Source organism: Lycorma delicatula, chromosome 13 (assembly GCF_047948215.1).
Source record: "Lycorma delicatula isolate Av1 chromosome 13, ASM4794821v1, whole genome shotgun sequence".
Lineage (NCBI taxonomy): Eukaryota > Metazoa > Arthropoda > Insecta > Hemiptera > Fulgoridae > Lycorma > Lycorma delicatula.
In genome coordinates this window covers 1,704,928-1,722,125 of record NC_134467.1, presented here as the reverse complement: position 1 = coordinate 1,722,125, position 17,198 = coordinate 1,704,928, and the positions used below count along the sequence as shown (strand labels likewise).

At 31.0% G+C, this 17,198-nt stretch overlaps 1 protein-coding gene across 6 annotated transcripts in view; it reads left to right on the top strand.

Annotated features, from left to right (window-relative positions):
- Positions 1 to 17,198, top strand: part of Cdk5 (Cyclin-dependent kinase 5) — a 94,107-nt gene that overhangs the window by 22,285 nt on the left and 54,624 nt on the right. For all 6 annotated transcript variants that reach the window (XM_075381245.1, XM_075381241.1, XM_075381239.1 and 3 more), the window contains exons 3-5: positions 2,173 to 2,261; positions 5,535 to 5,728; positions 14,147 to 14,234. In XM_075381245.1, the coding sequence (XP_075237360.1) occupies positions 2,173 to 2,261; positions 5,535 to 5,728; positions 14,147 to 14,234 (371 nt within the window). The remainder of the gene's footprint in view (positions 1 to 2,172; positions 2,262 to 5,534; positions 5,729 to 14,146; positions 14,235 to 17,198) is intronic.

Sequence of the window (17,198 nt, the reverse complement as noted above, 5' to 3'; positions counted from 1 at the left end):
TTGTTTAAAAAAATTGTTATCGGTTCTTTGTGTACTTTAAATTCCTTGAAATGAACGTATAAGAAACCTAAGTTTAACTTAGTAGAAACAGCATAGCTAAATGCTGTTTTTTCCAGATATAATTTAACTTTTTTTACGGTTTATTTCTGTGGTTTTTTTTTGGTATAGAATTTTATACTGTTATATGAAATAGTTACTTCGCGCTCGTACGCAACATTCTGATGCCGATCGTTAATGGAACACCTAAATAATTTTAAAATCTAATATTAATGAAAGAATAAATACTGCTATACTGCTGTTATAATTTTTCATAATAATAGTAATAATAATTAATAATGTAAATATTAAAAATACTTGTATCGAAACATATTTAAACTGAAGAGAGATACAGCAAAGAACAAAAAACATATATTGCAGTTTTATTGATTTTTGGAAAAAAATATGAATTATTTATTTGACTGTCGTAGATAACAAATTTGATTTTGCCTCTTAACAAAAGAAAAATTGGATATTCCGGGATATTCCACCCCCTTAAAGAATGTTGAAAAAAATTAATACGATCAGTGCCCCGTGTACAGAAATATTTCAGCCGAATTTGAAGAATATCAGTCTGATCGATCCTGAGATATAAAACCAAAAGCAGTGTGACGCAGATATGTACGCAAGTATATAATACGCTTTTGGTCTAGACGATCTAGATTTGAAAAAACCGATACCCCGTTTTTGACAGGTTCGCAGTTCTTTCCCCTTTAATATAGCTGTTCTAGCTGTATTCGTTGGAAAGTAAAAGTGTAAATTTTATTTTGACTTTTGTTTTATTAAAAATGGACAACAAAATCTCCCCAGGTATAGATTAAATCAATCATTTCTGGCAGTGATAATACACATTCCTCTCTCTGGGCCAAAATTTTGCAGCAGTGTTGCAGCCAAGACTACAATGACTACAATTCGGTTTGCGTTATCAGTTTTTGGCTGATCTTTATCTTGGCGGCATTCATTAAAAAAAAAAATAAATAGCAAAATTAGTGGAGTAGACCTCTAGAAAATAAGCTGGAATAATTAGCCATTTAAAGATTTAATGGTGAACTCGTCATCCACAGAACAGTTGATTTTGAAGTCTTAGTTTTAAGGTTCAAATCCTAGTTAAGGCGGTTACTTTTATACGGATTTTGAATACTAGGTCGTGGATACCGGTGTTCTTTGACGGTTGGGTTTCAGTTAACCACACAGCTCACTTTTCAGTTAACGGTCGACCTGAGACTGTACAAGACTACACTTCATTTATATTCGTACTTATTATCCTTTGAAGTAGTTCCTTACGGTGGTTCCGGAAGCTAAACAGAAAAGAAAGAAGCCATTTAAAGATTATCGGTTGGAATTTTAAGTAGTAATTCGATGGTATTATTTAGTTTCACGTTAAATATAAATAAATAAGCAAATTATAGCCTAGAAACAGAATGTAATTTTTCGGATGCAGTCGATGAGGAGGAATTTTTTGTCGTATACAGCTTATCATTAATTTTTTGTTATCACAAGGTCTGCTTTCGGATCCGTGCCGACTGTCCCGGCGGTCGGGGAAACGTCATTCGACCGATCCTGTACAGAATTATGCCAGCGAGGAGGCGTACGATCTGGATGCCAAACAAAATTCTGTGGTCCGTTTTGTAATCGAGGAAAGTCATATACGCGAGTTAACCGAATAAGCGACTTCTGTTATACTTGCTTCATTAAGAAGACTTAAACTTGCCTTTCGGATTTCCTACGGAAAAACTTAAGTTTGTAGGGTTCCTTTTACATTGCAAGAGTTCCGGGAATTTTCTGATCCCCAGATACGGACATTACGGTGTATTAAATTTTCCGCTAAGATGAAATGTTGACTCGTAATTAAACCCGATACGATCAAGAAAGTTATCATCTTCGTGTCGCAACATTTTCATCGAGGATTCGATATGATGCCGCGATGAAAATCGCGGAATCGGTACTGAAATAATGTTTCAGAAAGAAATTTTTTTGAAAGAAAATTATTTGTAGTCTTAATTAAAATTTTTTTTTTAGGTCGGAACTTCTGTTGATCAATAGAATTCCCTTGTATAAATGTGTTGTCATGTACGATTGTATTTTATTATTTTTTTGTTGTATAATAATTTATATTTTTCTTCCTTTTTTTTTTAGGAACATACGGTACAGTTTTTAAAGCGAAAAATAGAGAAACATTGGAAATTGTTGCACTTAAAAGAGTTCGGCTTGACGATGATGATGAAGTAAGTATTCGTTTATTTGTTAACGGTATTTTTAATTAAAAATTGTTGGTTTTATGAGCATATCTTACCACTTGTACACCGGTTCTTTTTGACAGATTTTGAATTTTTAAACGGATTAAAATGCAGTTACAAAAATATGAACTCGCTTTAATCAACTATTTTGAAGCGGTAGTCGGTAAGGTGCTTTTTTAAACAGAAAACAGAACATAAATGACTCTCTTTTGTGTTCGTTTTTCTGAATTCTCTTTTACAAATAAGGTTAATCAGTTTCTAAAAATGTAAAATTATCCTTTTCTCTAGTGTTGCTATACTTTTTTCCCTTATGTTTTTTTTTTCTTTTTTTAAGCCCGCAAAGGACCACTTTAGTCAGAATAATTCAAGTCTTTTTTGCCGATCTTTTGGCCTTTAATTTCTTAGCTTTTACTTTCTCCCAATATTTAGTCATTCTTAATGCTTTACGATCCCTTTGTGTATAATAAACAATCCCTTTGTGTACGATCCCTTTATAAACCCTTTGTGTATAATTAAAAGTTCTTACTTTAAAGTCGGTATTCGGATCTTTAATAACAAATTTTAATTTTTCGGATTTATTAAGTAAATCTTCGTAAGTCAAATTTAATTCGTGCATGTCTTCTTTAATTTCTTTGATCCATAACGGCGGATTTTTTAAAGACCAAAATCGATCGATAATGCTCTTAGTAATCCTGTCCTGCGGTAATCTTAACAAGTGTGCGCAGAAAGAAATTCGCTTCTTTTTCATAGTATCAATTAAGGATTCCAAGTTTTCGAACAGATATTTATTAGGCGATAATCTGTACTGATTTTCGTTTTTATATTTTTTGTTTGTGCAGGTTCTAAGAATACTGCGTTCAACTTTAAGCAAAGGTTCAGTCCTATTTTTCTGATTTAATCTAAATAAAGTCTCGCTCGCGCAAGTAATTACCGGTTTAACCACAGTTTTGTAATGTCTAATTTTAGTGTTAATCGAGAGGGATTTTTTGTTGTAAGTATTTTTGGTTACTTTTAGCACTTTAAATTATTTATTAAGTCTTTCAGTCCGATTTCGTTTTTCGTTTCAATTACAAGTAATGATCTCTCAGATAGAGAGATTGTAGATATTTATATTTATCTACAAGTTCTACTTTGTTTCCATTAATATTCACAGAATTAGTAACTAAAGGATCTATAGCCATCATTTTAGTCTTTTCGTAAGAAATTTTAAGACCAATTTTATTCGCAAGTTCTTCTATACTTGTTATTTGTATTCTGGCTTCTGCGATACAATTAGCTAATAAAGCTAAGTCGTCGGCAAATCCTAGGCGATTTAAATTTAAGTTACCTCTTTTGTATCCTATGTGAATATTTTTTGGATTAATTTTAAACCGTTCGCGCATCAGAAATTCTAGCGCACAATTAAATAATTAAGGCGAAAGTCCGTCGTCTTGTCTCAGTCCGGATTTTGTGTAAAAAGGTTCGGAAAATTCGCCGCGAAACTTCACTTTAGATTTTGTATTTGTCAATGTTAAACCGATCATATTTACCAATTTAGGATCCGATCCGAGATATCTCAGAATTTTTAATATCGAAGGCCTATGTATGCAATCGTACGCTTTTTTGAAATCAATAAAAGAAATAATCATCTGTTTTTGCTTTCTATTATAAATATCTATAAGTAATTTCAAAGTAATAATTTGATCTGGACAACTGCGCCAAGGCCGAAACCACCTTGGTAATCGCCTAGCTCGCTTTCTAGCTTGTCCTTAATTCTATTGTAAATAATTCTAGATAAAATTTAGAATTATGTTGTTTAATATTATTTGTTTTGCATTCTAATATTTTTTGTCGCCTTACATTATTTGTCCCGTTCCTTCTTTTGGCTTGCTGGTATGCAACTACCTGAGGTATAACACAGTAGATGTGTAATCAAGCAGTGTTTTTAATCTACATTTAAAAGAAAAATATCCACAAAATAACTCTAATTCACTGTATTCCTTGATTAAAAATAATCTTCGAGCCCTGATGATGAAATAATCTAGTAACTGTACATCATCTGATGTAGTTCCATGGCAACTGGCAAGAGTGGATAGATTGTCAGTAATTTAATCGACAATCAAATATTCAGTCGTCCACCTTCCAGCAAAATACATATGTTTAATATCAAAGTACACAATTTTATTTTATTTAAAATTCAAAAATTTTATTCACAAAACACTGAATTTTAAAAACTAATATGTCTAGGAATTCTTCTACTGACCTGTTAATAATTCACAATATAGGAAATCCATTGAGTTAATTGAAGCATATCTAGCGCTGTTTATGAAACACTTTAAAGAGTATTCTGAAAATAGGCTATGAGGAAACCGGTGAAAAATTTGTGGGAGCTAATTCCTAACTAGTAAGAACTACTAAATTCTGAAAATTAAACAAACGATCAGCGATTAATAGTTTTATTTTATAATAGAGTAAAAGCATATTGGAGGATGAACCGATATCTGAAAGTTAATTATTTGAAAATTCTAACATGTAGACAATAATTGTTTTATAATGCCACTTTCGGAGTCCCAAAAAACTAAGCACACATTTTTCTACTGTCGGCTGGGTTTTGAATATTCGTGGGAGTATCCACTTCATACTGTGGCTTGCAGCAGTGTACCCATATTTTGTCAGCTCTTATGATTCTATTAAAGAAGCCATTGCTTAAATTATCCTTTAGTGATCCAAATTTTTTTTTCAGATGTCAAAATATGTTTATGCATACAGTGCTGTGAGTCGTTTTTGAATCCATCTTACACAAACTTTATTAAAGTTTATTACTGATAATTTCATCGGCGGAATGGTGACTGATTTACGCATATGATTGCACTCAGTGTGGTCATCTTCTGAGGCCATGGATGGGAGGATGGCTGTGTGTGCAAAATATAATTATTGGTTTTTTTACCAAATGGAATAACTTTTTTCTTATTACAAGTAGGACAGTCTTTTGATACAGCAAAACATTATTACCGTGACAAATTCCTAAATTTTGGTGCTGTTTGTTGTAAATGGAATGCGGAGTAGCCATGTTTAACTCGGTCATAAAGACATCTTTTCTGGTGATGTCTTAACTTTTGATATAAAAATCATAAGACATTCTTATTTTGCGATGTGTGAGCACACTTTACTGCTGTCAACATAACTCTTTAATACAGCTGTATTACCCCCTTCTCCTTGTATTTGAAATAATTTTTTTAAGTGTAAATAAAAATTTTACTTAGATTTTATTTTTGTATCTAGGGCGTACCATCATCAGCGTTACGTGAAATATGTTTACTAAAAGAATTGAAGCATAAAAATATCGTTAGATTATATGATGTTCTACATAGTGATAAAAAATTAACATTAGTTTTTGAACACTGTGATCAAGATCTTAAAAAATATTTTGATAGTTTAAATGGCGAAATAGATCCTGATATCGTTAAATCTTTCATGTAAGTATTCTTTTGTTATATTTAAAATTTTGTTAAATTTAATGGTTAAACTATATTGTTTTTATTATACTGTTTATTTCTAAGCCAACAGCATTCATGAAGAATTAATTTGGGTATCGCCAATAAAATTGTTAACTGCTCCTTATGTGCTTAAGATTTTTTTTCATAAAAGATTTTTAACAGATTCTTTTTCACGTAAAATTATTATTTTTAAGGTTAGCTAAATCTTATTCACTTTAAAGAAGGTAACCCAAGGTCGGTGAACTGTTATTTGCTGCAGTTTATATGTTTTATTTTCAAACTTTCTGTAATTCTTTAGCGTTTATGCTGTTGAATTTGCAGTTCTAGGTAAATACTTTACTGTTTTTTTAAATATTTTTCAGTAATAGTTTTGTTTTTTGTAAAAATTTTATTTTATTACGCGACTGCATGTCTACACCTATAATTGCCAACTGTGAGATGGAAATTTTATTTTGCGCTTTGCATCATTCTGTATTTGAATATTCATAGATTTGCATATTAAAATTACATTATCTGTTTTATAAGGTTCAATTTGTGTTTTTAATACGCTGATTTCTGACGATAAAATTTCAGTGTAGTTAAAGCGGTTAATACAACAAAAATTGAAAGCTATTATTTTTATGTTAGTTTGTTTGAAAGATAAACATACATTTTCGGTGTAATAATTGTTTACATTTTCTTCCAATCCGAAATTACATTAGATTTGATATTCAATTAATCAAATTAGAAATAATTCTGCGTAGCTGATCTTATTCATTTTTAATAACTTTAATGATTTTTAAAGTAATTTTTTTAATCGTATGAAAAAGTTACTAAATAATACATATAAATCTTTTAAATGCTCTGCTTTATTTAAATGATCAATCTTGACACCATTAAAACAAAATGATAAATTAACTATTACACGTTAGTATTTTTGATGATGTCTGTTGTGTTACTCTCATCATGAGGAGGTGTATAAAACAGCAGACCTTCACTTTATGTGTGAATTACGTTTCCAAATATGTTAACATTTTTTTTTTTTTTTTTGAAGAAGAAATGTTTGTAGTCCAGCTAATGAAAGAATGCATTTAAACTTAGACTACAATAGTTTCTTGAAAAACCATCATAAAAAAAGTAATATACACCAAACCAAAGCTTGTTCCTTTCTTCCTTATTATAAGTGACTTATTCAGATGACATTTACAGAAAATCCAGAAAACAAAACAACAATCTTTTTTTTTGTACTACTTCTGGAAATTTCTGACAAAAACATTTTGCAGAATGTGTGGTTTAACCCCTATCATGATCCTCATCAAGTTTCAGGTCATTTTGTCCAAAATTTGATGGTAGTAGGCCTTTCAAACAAATTGTTATCTATATGTTCTGTACAGGGTATCAAAATGATATTATAGCTCGTGAACGTTCGACCTCATATCGGGGACAGACATAGAGGACGTGGTCCACTGTATCATCAGCCCCACAATCCGGGCATTGACTTGAATCCACCAAACGAAACCTAGCCAAACTTGCTCGAAAGGCATCATGCCCAGAGAGAAACTGTGATATACCGATTGGGGAAAACCCATCTAATACATCAGACACTACAGGAAATATACCATGCGTGTAGCGATCTGTGAGGGATTCATCTCACCTTATCTGCCAAGATGCAAGGCCTTGGTCTTCAATCTCCTGCTTTCATTCTGATGTCAATAGGTTATTTACATTGGAAATGTAGCGTTCCTTATGCTCATTAGCCAGGATATGTATTGGTTTGACTCCAGCTATAACGCAGACTGCCTCCCGTGAGACTATTTTATAACCGCCTATAACAGCCAGCAAGAGGAGTTGCTGGGCCCGCAGCAAAATGTCCGTGTAACACCTAAAAGCCAAGCAGTGAGCTCAGACAGATGCAGCATGTAGCACAATAAACTCATTGACACCTTTGTAAAGGATATGCATGGTACGGCAATTCAACCCCCAATCAGGATGAATGATACTACGGATTCCATAAAAAGCATCAGCAGCCTTTTTTGCTACATACTGTAGGTGTTCCTTGAATCGAAAATTCTCATCAAGTAGAACACCTAGGTGCTTTTGAGCCATAACGTACCGAATGGGGAGACCAGCCATCCGAACCTGGATTCGTCAGGAAGCAGCCAGTCAGCCCTTAAACAACATCATTGTGGTTTACTCTGGGCTGAAAATCATTTTATGTTGGAGACTCCACAACCGGTGTGTCTCACAAACATGAGCAGCTCGGAACTCTACTTTGTTGTGCGAATCCCCTTCAGTCAGTAGCAGTGCATCATCAGCGTAAGCGATGACACGATAACTACATGGCAACCTCAAACACAATATGGAATCGAATTCTATAATCCAAAGAACGCTGGGGGGCTCAGAACACTGCCCTGAGAGCATCCATTTGTTAAGGTCTTACGAACCTCTAAGCTGCCGTCACGCAGGGAACGGTCCAATGGCTGAAATAACTTCAGAGCATTTCTAATTCATTTTGTCTATATTTACGGTTCTGCATCTGAAAGAGGGCAGAAGGCCACCATATTATTAAATGTCTCAGATATGTCCAGAAAAATCCCTAATACATATTTTCATGAACTAGAGGAGGCAGTATCCATCACCTTTAGTATGGCAAACTCAGTGCTCTTGCCTGGTCGGAAACCATACTGGTTGTTCTTTAGCAAATAACCAGTGACCAATCTAACATTAATATGCAAATACTGGACCTTCTCAAAAACCTTACCAATCACAGACAAGAGTGTTAGTGGATGGTAAGAAGAACTAACAGTAGGATCTTTGTCCAACAATGCCTAGTCTCCACATTTCCAGCACGCCGGAAAGTGGCTGGCAAAGAGCAACCTATTATATATTCTAGTTAGAGTATATATGTAGTTATGTGTAATCAGCTACCGTTGCTAGGTTGTCAAGAACCATTGCTAGGATTAAAAAAGGAAAATGCTGTCTCATTTTTTGAAATAGTTTTTGCCAGTGGCCTAAGAATGATTTCAACCTTTTGGTATTAGGTTCAAAGATGTGAGTAGACAAACCATGAGAAAGTGTCCTAATGATAGTGTTTTGAAGATGGAAATTTAAACAGGCTTCTCTTTGTTAATATGATTTGTGTAGTATGATAATTAATGCCTTTAACTCTTCCATGAATCACCAAAATGGGAATAAGAGTGATGGATGTACAACTTTGAGTTTCAAACCTCTGCCTACCATAACAAATTATTATTTAAAGTTTCAGACCTCTGACCATCATAATGAATTATTAGTTTAATTAAGGCTACTGTGTTAGCAGAAAATGTTTGTGAAGGAATTACTCAAGAAAGTGGTAGCTACCAAAATGTTGAATCTGGGTTTTATTCAAATTAAGAGTATTTTAAACATTGTCTTCTTTTTTTTTCATGAAACACAAATCTTATTAGAGTAGGTATATTAAATGTAATAAAATGTTATTCTATGAATCAGCAGAATTTCCATGTATATTGTGATTAAATATATTTAAATACTTAGATGGAATCAAATCATAAATACAACTCAGATAAATTAGGAAAAAGATCAATAAATTCTACAGAATTAATTTCAACTATAGTGTACATTTCTAACAATGAATGTTGATTTAACAAGACAGAATTTATGATTTGAACTTCAAACGAATCTAGCAGATCTGTAGGTAAACCAGTGGTTGCATCAAGCCTTGATGTAAAATCTTTAATTATACATTTTATTATCAATTGCTGTTCTTAGTTCATCATCAACATTACATGTTCAGACATCTTTGTTTTGAATCAAATGTATGGATTAATGATTGACTTATTGTAACATTAACTAAAGCTGGTGTAATATAAGTAATGAATTAATTGCCTTAAATGATATTTATAGATTTTGTTATAATAATATTTACCAATTTTTTTGTTGTTTATGTCTACATTATATAACTGATGGTCCATTGTATTAATACCATTAGTAGTAGTAAAGTAGTTATTTAAATATCATTATTATTATTTTTTTTTTTCATTGTTTTACGGGCATCGACTACTAAGGTCATTAGCCCTCTTCATGTTCTTAAAAAGAGATTAGTTAGTATCACCATCAGGGTCGTCATATGTAAGGGTGTAAAGGGCCCCTTACATTTTTATTTAAAAACACGAAGTACACAAAACATTTAGACACAAAAAAATAAACCAACAACACTTATGGGGTGTAAAGGGCCCCAATCTTAAAAATTTGATAAAATATCACATAGAACATAAATGTAAAATATTAGTCTTTACAATACCATTATCTCCTTCTCGCTTATTTATTTATTTAAGCACCCGCGGGGTGACCAGAACTGCCGTTAAGCAACATATCAGTTGCCTCAGGATGCCGTGGCAGTTGACTCCCCCCTATAAGCAGTCCCATAGGACATAACCCATCGGGGCCCTACCAGCGTCATAAGAGCAATTTGACCACCTATTCAGGACGGCCAAAAAGCCCCTCGGCAGGGAGGCTACCCTTCCCGGTCCTGACTTACTTGGTTACAGGCATGCATTGCGCTTACCCATAGCCTCGCGCCTTAGTCCACCCTTGAGGGTCCCCCATGCCATCATTGGACACACCCTGACTCACTGCTCTTGAATGCAGGCTAGTCAGGGTGGCCTAGGCAAGAGGGCTTCCTCCCGTCACTATACGTGCCACGCTTCGAGTCTCCCTTATATATATAAAACTACCTCTTAGAATTTGTTTAACACAGCTTTAAATTTTTCACTTTTATAGACTTCTAAGAAGTCCACTGGCGTGTAAATATGCAACTGTACATTTCTCTACTTTTTTTTATATTAGAAGCAATTAAGTGAATTATTTGTTTTGCAATGTGCTGTATACGCTTACTAAGTGGTCTTTAGAATGAAATACTGCAGGACATAACTAACACTAATTAAAAATGGTTCAACTAAATTTTTGGTATCTGTTCAGAAATAATTTTTGAAATGATGTAATCATGTTTTGCATATAAATCATTCAAATTGTTTTGGAAGAGTTCCTTGTGATTTAATAATTTATTAGAATGTTTCTTCTTGTGTGAATAAATTGCATTCCCATTTTTGAAACATAGTAGCGTATTTAGCATTCAATATATTTACTGCTGTCAACCAGATGTTGTTTACTCAAAAGTAATAAAAGATATATTTTTTTACATTTTTTTTCATCAATCATTCCATTAGCTCGATTGAATGAATGCAAAATTAAATTAACTTCTGATACTTTTACAAGCATCTGATATTCATGGAAACTATTCTTTTCATTAAATTCTAAACTATTTAAGTTGCATTCATCGGTTATTTTATTTTTAGAATCGTATAAGGAATTTGTTATTTTATGTGAATTTTCATTATTGCTGTAAATAGAATTTCTAATTGTTATTAACCTTTAATTTTTATTTCTAACGGTGATTTTTTAATATTTTTAATTTATCATGTACATTAAGTAATGTATTAATAATATTTTCATTTGAAAAGAACATTGGACTATTGCCTGTATGGAATGTTTCATTTGTACAAGAAGTCGGCCAATTTAATAGTTTGTGGTAACAATTGTAATATGTACCTTGACCATACATTCAACTTACTACATGTAAACTGTTGATATCAAATTTGGAAACCACATGGTAATGTCTGAGCTGAAATTTATAAGGTCTCAGTCTTCAAAATTAACTTGATAAACATTACTAGATGTTCACATGCAATAATTGGTATTGCTGCAATCACACATATTACATTCAGAATTAATCGGAGATTCAGTCAATAAACATACTAAGATTCTTACTATACCACATTCAATGTAATTATTAAACATATTATTATTATTATTATTATTATTATTAGTTTTTTGTATTTTTCTGATTCAAATAAGTTTGTTATTTCATTACATTTCTCTCTTTCTTTATCTAATGACTGAATCTTTAGAAAAAACGTGCGGTTGAAATAGTGGATTAGACGTAACAGAGTTGTTTAATTACAAATTATTTTTCTACATTTATTAACGTCCCTTTTACAGGAAGTATAATTTTCGCAAACACTAGGCTAATGCTTCTGAAACTGTGTTATATGAAACTCCTTAATAGCTATTCTTTGCGCTATAAGACTAATATGAACAAATAAATGAAAGAATTGTAGGTTTATTATTTAAAAACTAGAGTTTTGAGTTCCAAATTTAACAGATTCTTGAAATACGTCAGAATCCTTAGTCATTTTTTCTTCAGTAAAATGAGCATTCATTTTATAAACATTATTAATAAGGTCATCATGATTTTCTTCCGATACGTTAAATGAAGATGCAGACAATGTTAAATCTACCACATTGAACTTGTTGTATAACCTTATGCTAATAATTCTTTTTCTTATGGATATATTTAAAAGTCCTTTATATCATTGTAATTGCAGCCACGAACATTATTATATTTATAATCACTGTTTTGTGATTTATACGTCGTATTTTGTTTACCTGTTTTGATAAATTGACTTTTATTACTGATAATTATATTTAATTTCATATCTTTATAATCGTTAGAGTGACACAAATCATTTGTGTCATGACAATTATTCCTTGCCCGTAATACACAGAGCCTAAGTTAATAATATACACCGATAACAATGTAAGTACAATAAATCACATAAAATAACCAATGAATTACTTAAATAAAACCAATAGTAATTAAATATAAAATTAATTGAAACGATATTACTTTCATGAGGTGAAGAAATCCATTGTTGCAAATCCAATTGTATATTTGTAGCTTAAATAATTCCTTTTTTTGTATAATCGTGTTTTAAGTATTGAAGGTTTGAAGAATTATAACTTGGCGAATATTTAGTTAGTAAAATAATGTACAATAATTACAACCTCAGTGCAGTACCTAAGTTGTTATGTTAACACATTAATAATTGCCAGAGATTCAAATGTTTATTAAATACACTTTTTATTCGCTTAAATGTCACATCATCTTTAAGTTTAAAATTATATTAAAGTTACATGTGGTTTAGAAGTTTGTCTAGCTAGACATGTTTATATGTGTATATTTGTAACAAGAGTCATAGCGAATGATAAATTTAAGTTTAAATAGAATAATATGCATCATCAGCTGGTTTAATAAGCCAACATAATATCTTTATTTAGTGAATAAGACGAACGTGACAGTTGTTTATTTACATTAATTAGAAAAAGAAAGAAAATGAATCTTTAATACCTATTACCCTTTCAAGAGAAAACAAATGAAATGGTGGTAGAAACTCTTCTTTCATTTTTTTTTATGATGGCTTTTCAAATTCATTTCTCTGTTATCATCAATCCCGATCTCCAAACTTGAGAAAAAATACATTTAGAAAAGTTTATTGCGTCACTTGGAGTAAAATTGGTCAATAAAGGTGGATCTCTTGCTCAGGAAACAATTCATATGTCTGTTACTTCAAACAGACTCTCTGGATGTCACTTTCCAGACAGGATTCCTTCAGCAGAAAAAAAAGCTTGGTCAACATGGGTTTATAAAATGTGTGTGGAAAAGAGTAAAGCATCTACTGGAAAAGCAGGAAGTCAAAGAAACTGGTTTGTAGTGTTCCAACTGTGGTACACCGCTGTGTCTTCCGGACTGTTTAACACTATACAATACCAAAGCCAAGTACGTATAGACTAATTTCACATTTGCTTTTTGTACATACTTATAATTAATTGAATACTACAGGTTTTTTCATTTGTAATAATTTAAAGATAGGGTGGTGACTTTATTTTAGTTTTCAATCTTGTAAAATTAATGAAAAAGCATGGAATACAGTGAATGCAACAGTCACAATTTTATTTTTTCACTTTTTAAACAACATTTTCAATGGATAGTAACACAAATGGTGAGCGGTCTAATATTTTTCATTTCTACACTAAAATAAACTGCACGATTTGCTCTTTAAAATGGTATATAATGTACTTATATTCAATCCATATTTATTTTAAAAAACTTTCTAAAAACCCCCAGGCCACCAGGTCTGAGCATGGCGACAATGTGTCAAGCAATGTAGGCTGGTTATAGATAAACCTGTTGGTCTGTTACCAGATATACATCTGAAATTCATTGCCTTGTATCAGAAAAATAGGATAGACTCACTAAGGTTATCGACAGGATTTTTAGCAGTACATGTAATAATAAAAACAAAGCAGCAAATTCATTATGTGGTTTTTATTTTATTGAAATGTTGAAAAATACAGTAGTAATTTGGGGAACAGTGTAATTTTTTATTGAGAGCAGTAATTTTTCTCATTATTTTATAACTGCTTGGTAACAGAAAGAAAAAACAGGACACATTATTATTCACAAGGATTAAACAATAAATCTGTATTTACTTTATTTGTATAATTTTTTTTTATCTTTAGGTATCAACTACTAAGAGGCCTTGCATTCTGTCATAGTCATAATGTTTTACATCGAGATCTAAAACCACAGAATTTACTTATTAATAAGGTAAGACTTTATTTTCTTTTAATTTTGATTTTTATCTTGTTTTTAGTTTTATTTTTTTAGCTTTCTTTAAATTTAACTATTGTGAAAATTATGAACTGTTCAATAGCAGTTATTCTGCTAGTGATTGTTAAAGACATCCAGAAAGAGAATGAAGCTTTGTGTAGTTTAAGTGATTAATTATTAAGAATATTCAGACTTTATGCATATTCCGTACGTTTTTGCACTTATGATTACTTAATTGTTGCATTGCTACACTTTTTGATTAGTTTAAAGTTTAAAGTTTAGTTTAAAGTTTTGATTAGTCTTTTAAAACAACAGGCTATATTAAGAGTGCGATTTTTTAGATGGCAGGATGATGTTGGTTCTTGAATTCCGACTCTGATTAAACTCTAATTTTATTTTAATTATTTTATATTTTGTTTTGTGTCAGAAAACATTATGTTGTTAACATCTTAAGCACCCGTCTTTCTCACAATTAAATACTGAACATATAAGTTTAGGAATCCTGTTTTGACTGGTTAGGGATTTTAGCTTACTTTTTCTAAAGAGATCCCCTGAAGGAATAACTTTTCCTGTAGCTATCTGGAAAATGGGAGAGTTAGCGATAAGCGATTCAAAGATGGCTTTCCCCTTTTTAATAGGTCTGTTGAAAAGCTGTGCTATCTGGATTTGAAAATTAACAAGATTTATCATTAAGAATATTCAGATATGACTGAACTTTTTTCCCATGCTTGTTTATATGTCGTAGTATTTATGTACTACCACTAGTATTTATGGACAAATGTTTTACATAATATTAAACAGTTTAATAATCTTATTTTGCCAAAATTAAGGGAATTACATTTTTTTAAAATATAAATATTGAATTTTAACTAAAATTAAAAATGCAAATAAAAAATTATTATGAAATTGTACTTTATATCATATGCAATTGTAATAACATTTTTCTGTGGTATGCCGCTTTTGTTATTTATTTAAAACTTGTATCGATGCAAGTATGTTACAATAACCGACTGGTTTATTCAAACTGACAAATTTATTCATTTTTATGTAGTATACTTAATGAAACATGGGATCGTGCTACATTTCTTTATGTATAGTTGTCAGTTGAAATATATTTTTATTAATTGTTTTTGCTGATTATTTGTTGTTTAATTAGTTGATAAATTATACTTTAAAACAGTTTTCTGAACCTATTTTATTTATTTTATGTTTTTTTAATTATTAGTACTTTTTTGTATTGCATTGTTTGGTTTACCTTTAATATATGCTTGTTTTATTTGATGATGGGTGGTTTGAAGCCTCATTATTTGATGCTGGGTTTTCTGTAAACAGATGTCATAATGATACTCTTAGTTTATTTTGATATTAATCGATTCTACTGATGTCTTAGAAAATTATTTTTTTTTTTGTATTGATTTCTCAAGGTTTCTTTTCTCCTAAATGTTATATTTATTTAGTACTGTATACTCATTAATTATTACAACTTATCTTGCTCGTAATACAATCTGCAATCTATTTTAATTTTAATGGTTCGTATCCCTTTTGTAATGTGTATTGTTTCAGCCAAGAAATTAAGAACTTAGTACATTTAATATGTTTTTTAAAACAGATCTATTTTTCATTGAACAATTTTAATTATTATTTGGAGTTTTATAATATAATTATTATTTTGCAAAATTAATTACTTTTTTTAATTTTAAATTAGTTTTGTAATGCTCTTGCTGAATGTTAATTCTGTATTATGTTGCGTTAGTATTTTATTTTAATATTGTTCATTTTTATTCTTTGTGGTTAGTTATTGGAAAATTTGTATTATTGTAATTCGTTTTTTTATTAATAAACTTGGTTTCTCAAATTTTATTATCCATTTTCTCTGTAATAGTAAACTTAGCATATGTTACATTTTCAATTAGCGTGTTTAATCTGTAGCTTTAAGTTTTATACCATAACTAGCTTACCCCATCGCAACTTCGCCTGCAATATAGATGTAGCTTCAGTCGCAATGCTTTTTAGTAGCAAATTAATTTTTTTATAAATAAAAAGTTAATTAACAATATTATATTTAGATTTTCATTAAATCCTGATAAAATGGTAAATAAAATTTTTTATGAAAAATACTGAAGGAATGTATGATAAACAATGAGTTGTTGCCCAAAAGTTAAATAAAGGAAAACAAAAAATGAAGATAAGAAATTCGAACGATATTTGTTATACCGATCCATTTTATGAATGAATTAAAATAGTTCAGTATAAAAGTTCAATAAAGATAAACAAAAAATTGATTACAATTCCAAATCTAGCATCCCCATCGCGGCTTCGTCCATGCTCTATGGTTACTTGCGCTTCCCGTCACAATCAGAGGGTCATGGCTCGCTTCGCTTTCCCTTCCTGTTTCTCTTTCCCTTATTTCCCTTTCCTCTTCTTCTTTAATTTTTTCTCCTTTCCCTTTCCACTTCCTTTTCCTGTTTTCCCCTTTTTTCTTTTTTCCATTTTTCCCTTTCTCCCTTCCCCGCGTGAAGATCGGTCCAGTAGTTTTTTAGTCTATAGCGGACACACATATCGGAAACATTGCAATGGAATCGTAAAATATTTAGTATAGTGTATGTTGCTTTTACATCCAACAGATAGCACTGTTTACACAAAATTTAGTTTTTTTATCTATTTAAACCCCTTAAAATCAAAATTTCACAAAATCCTTTCTTAGTGAATTACTACTTAAAGATAAAAAGATACTATGAAAATCTCAAGTCTCTACCTGTAATAGTTTTCGTTGTACGTTGATTATGAGTCAGTGAAGCCGTCAGGACATTCTCTTTTAAATAAGAGATAATGCATGCGATTATGTTATTCATACTGACACTACTTTAAATTTTTTCTTGGTTTAAACAAAAATAATAGATGGTGCGTAAAACAAATTTATATATATATGATCTTACATCATTATGTATTCAGTCTGTTACT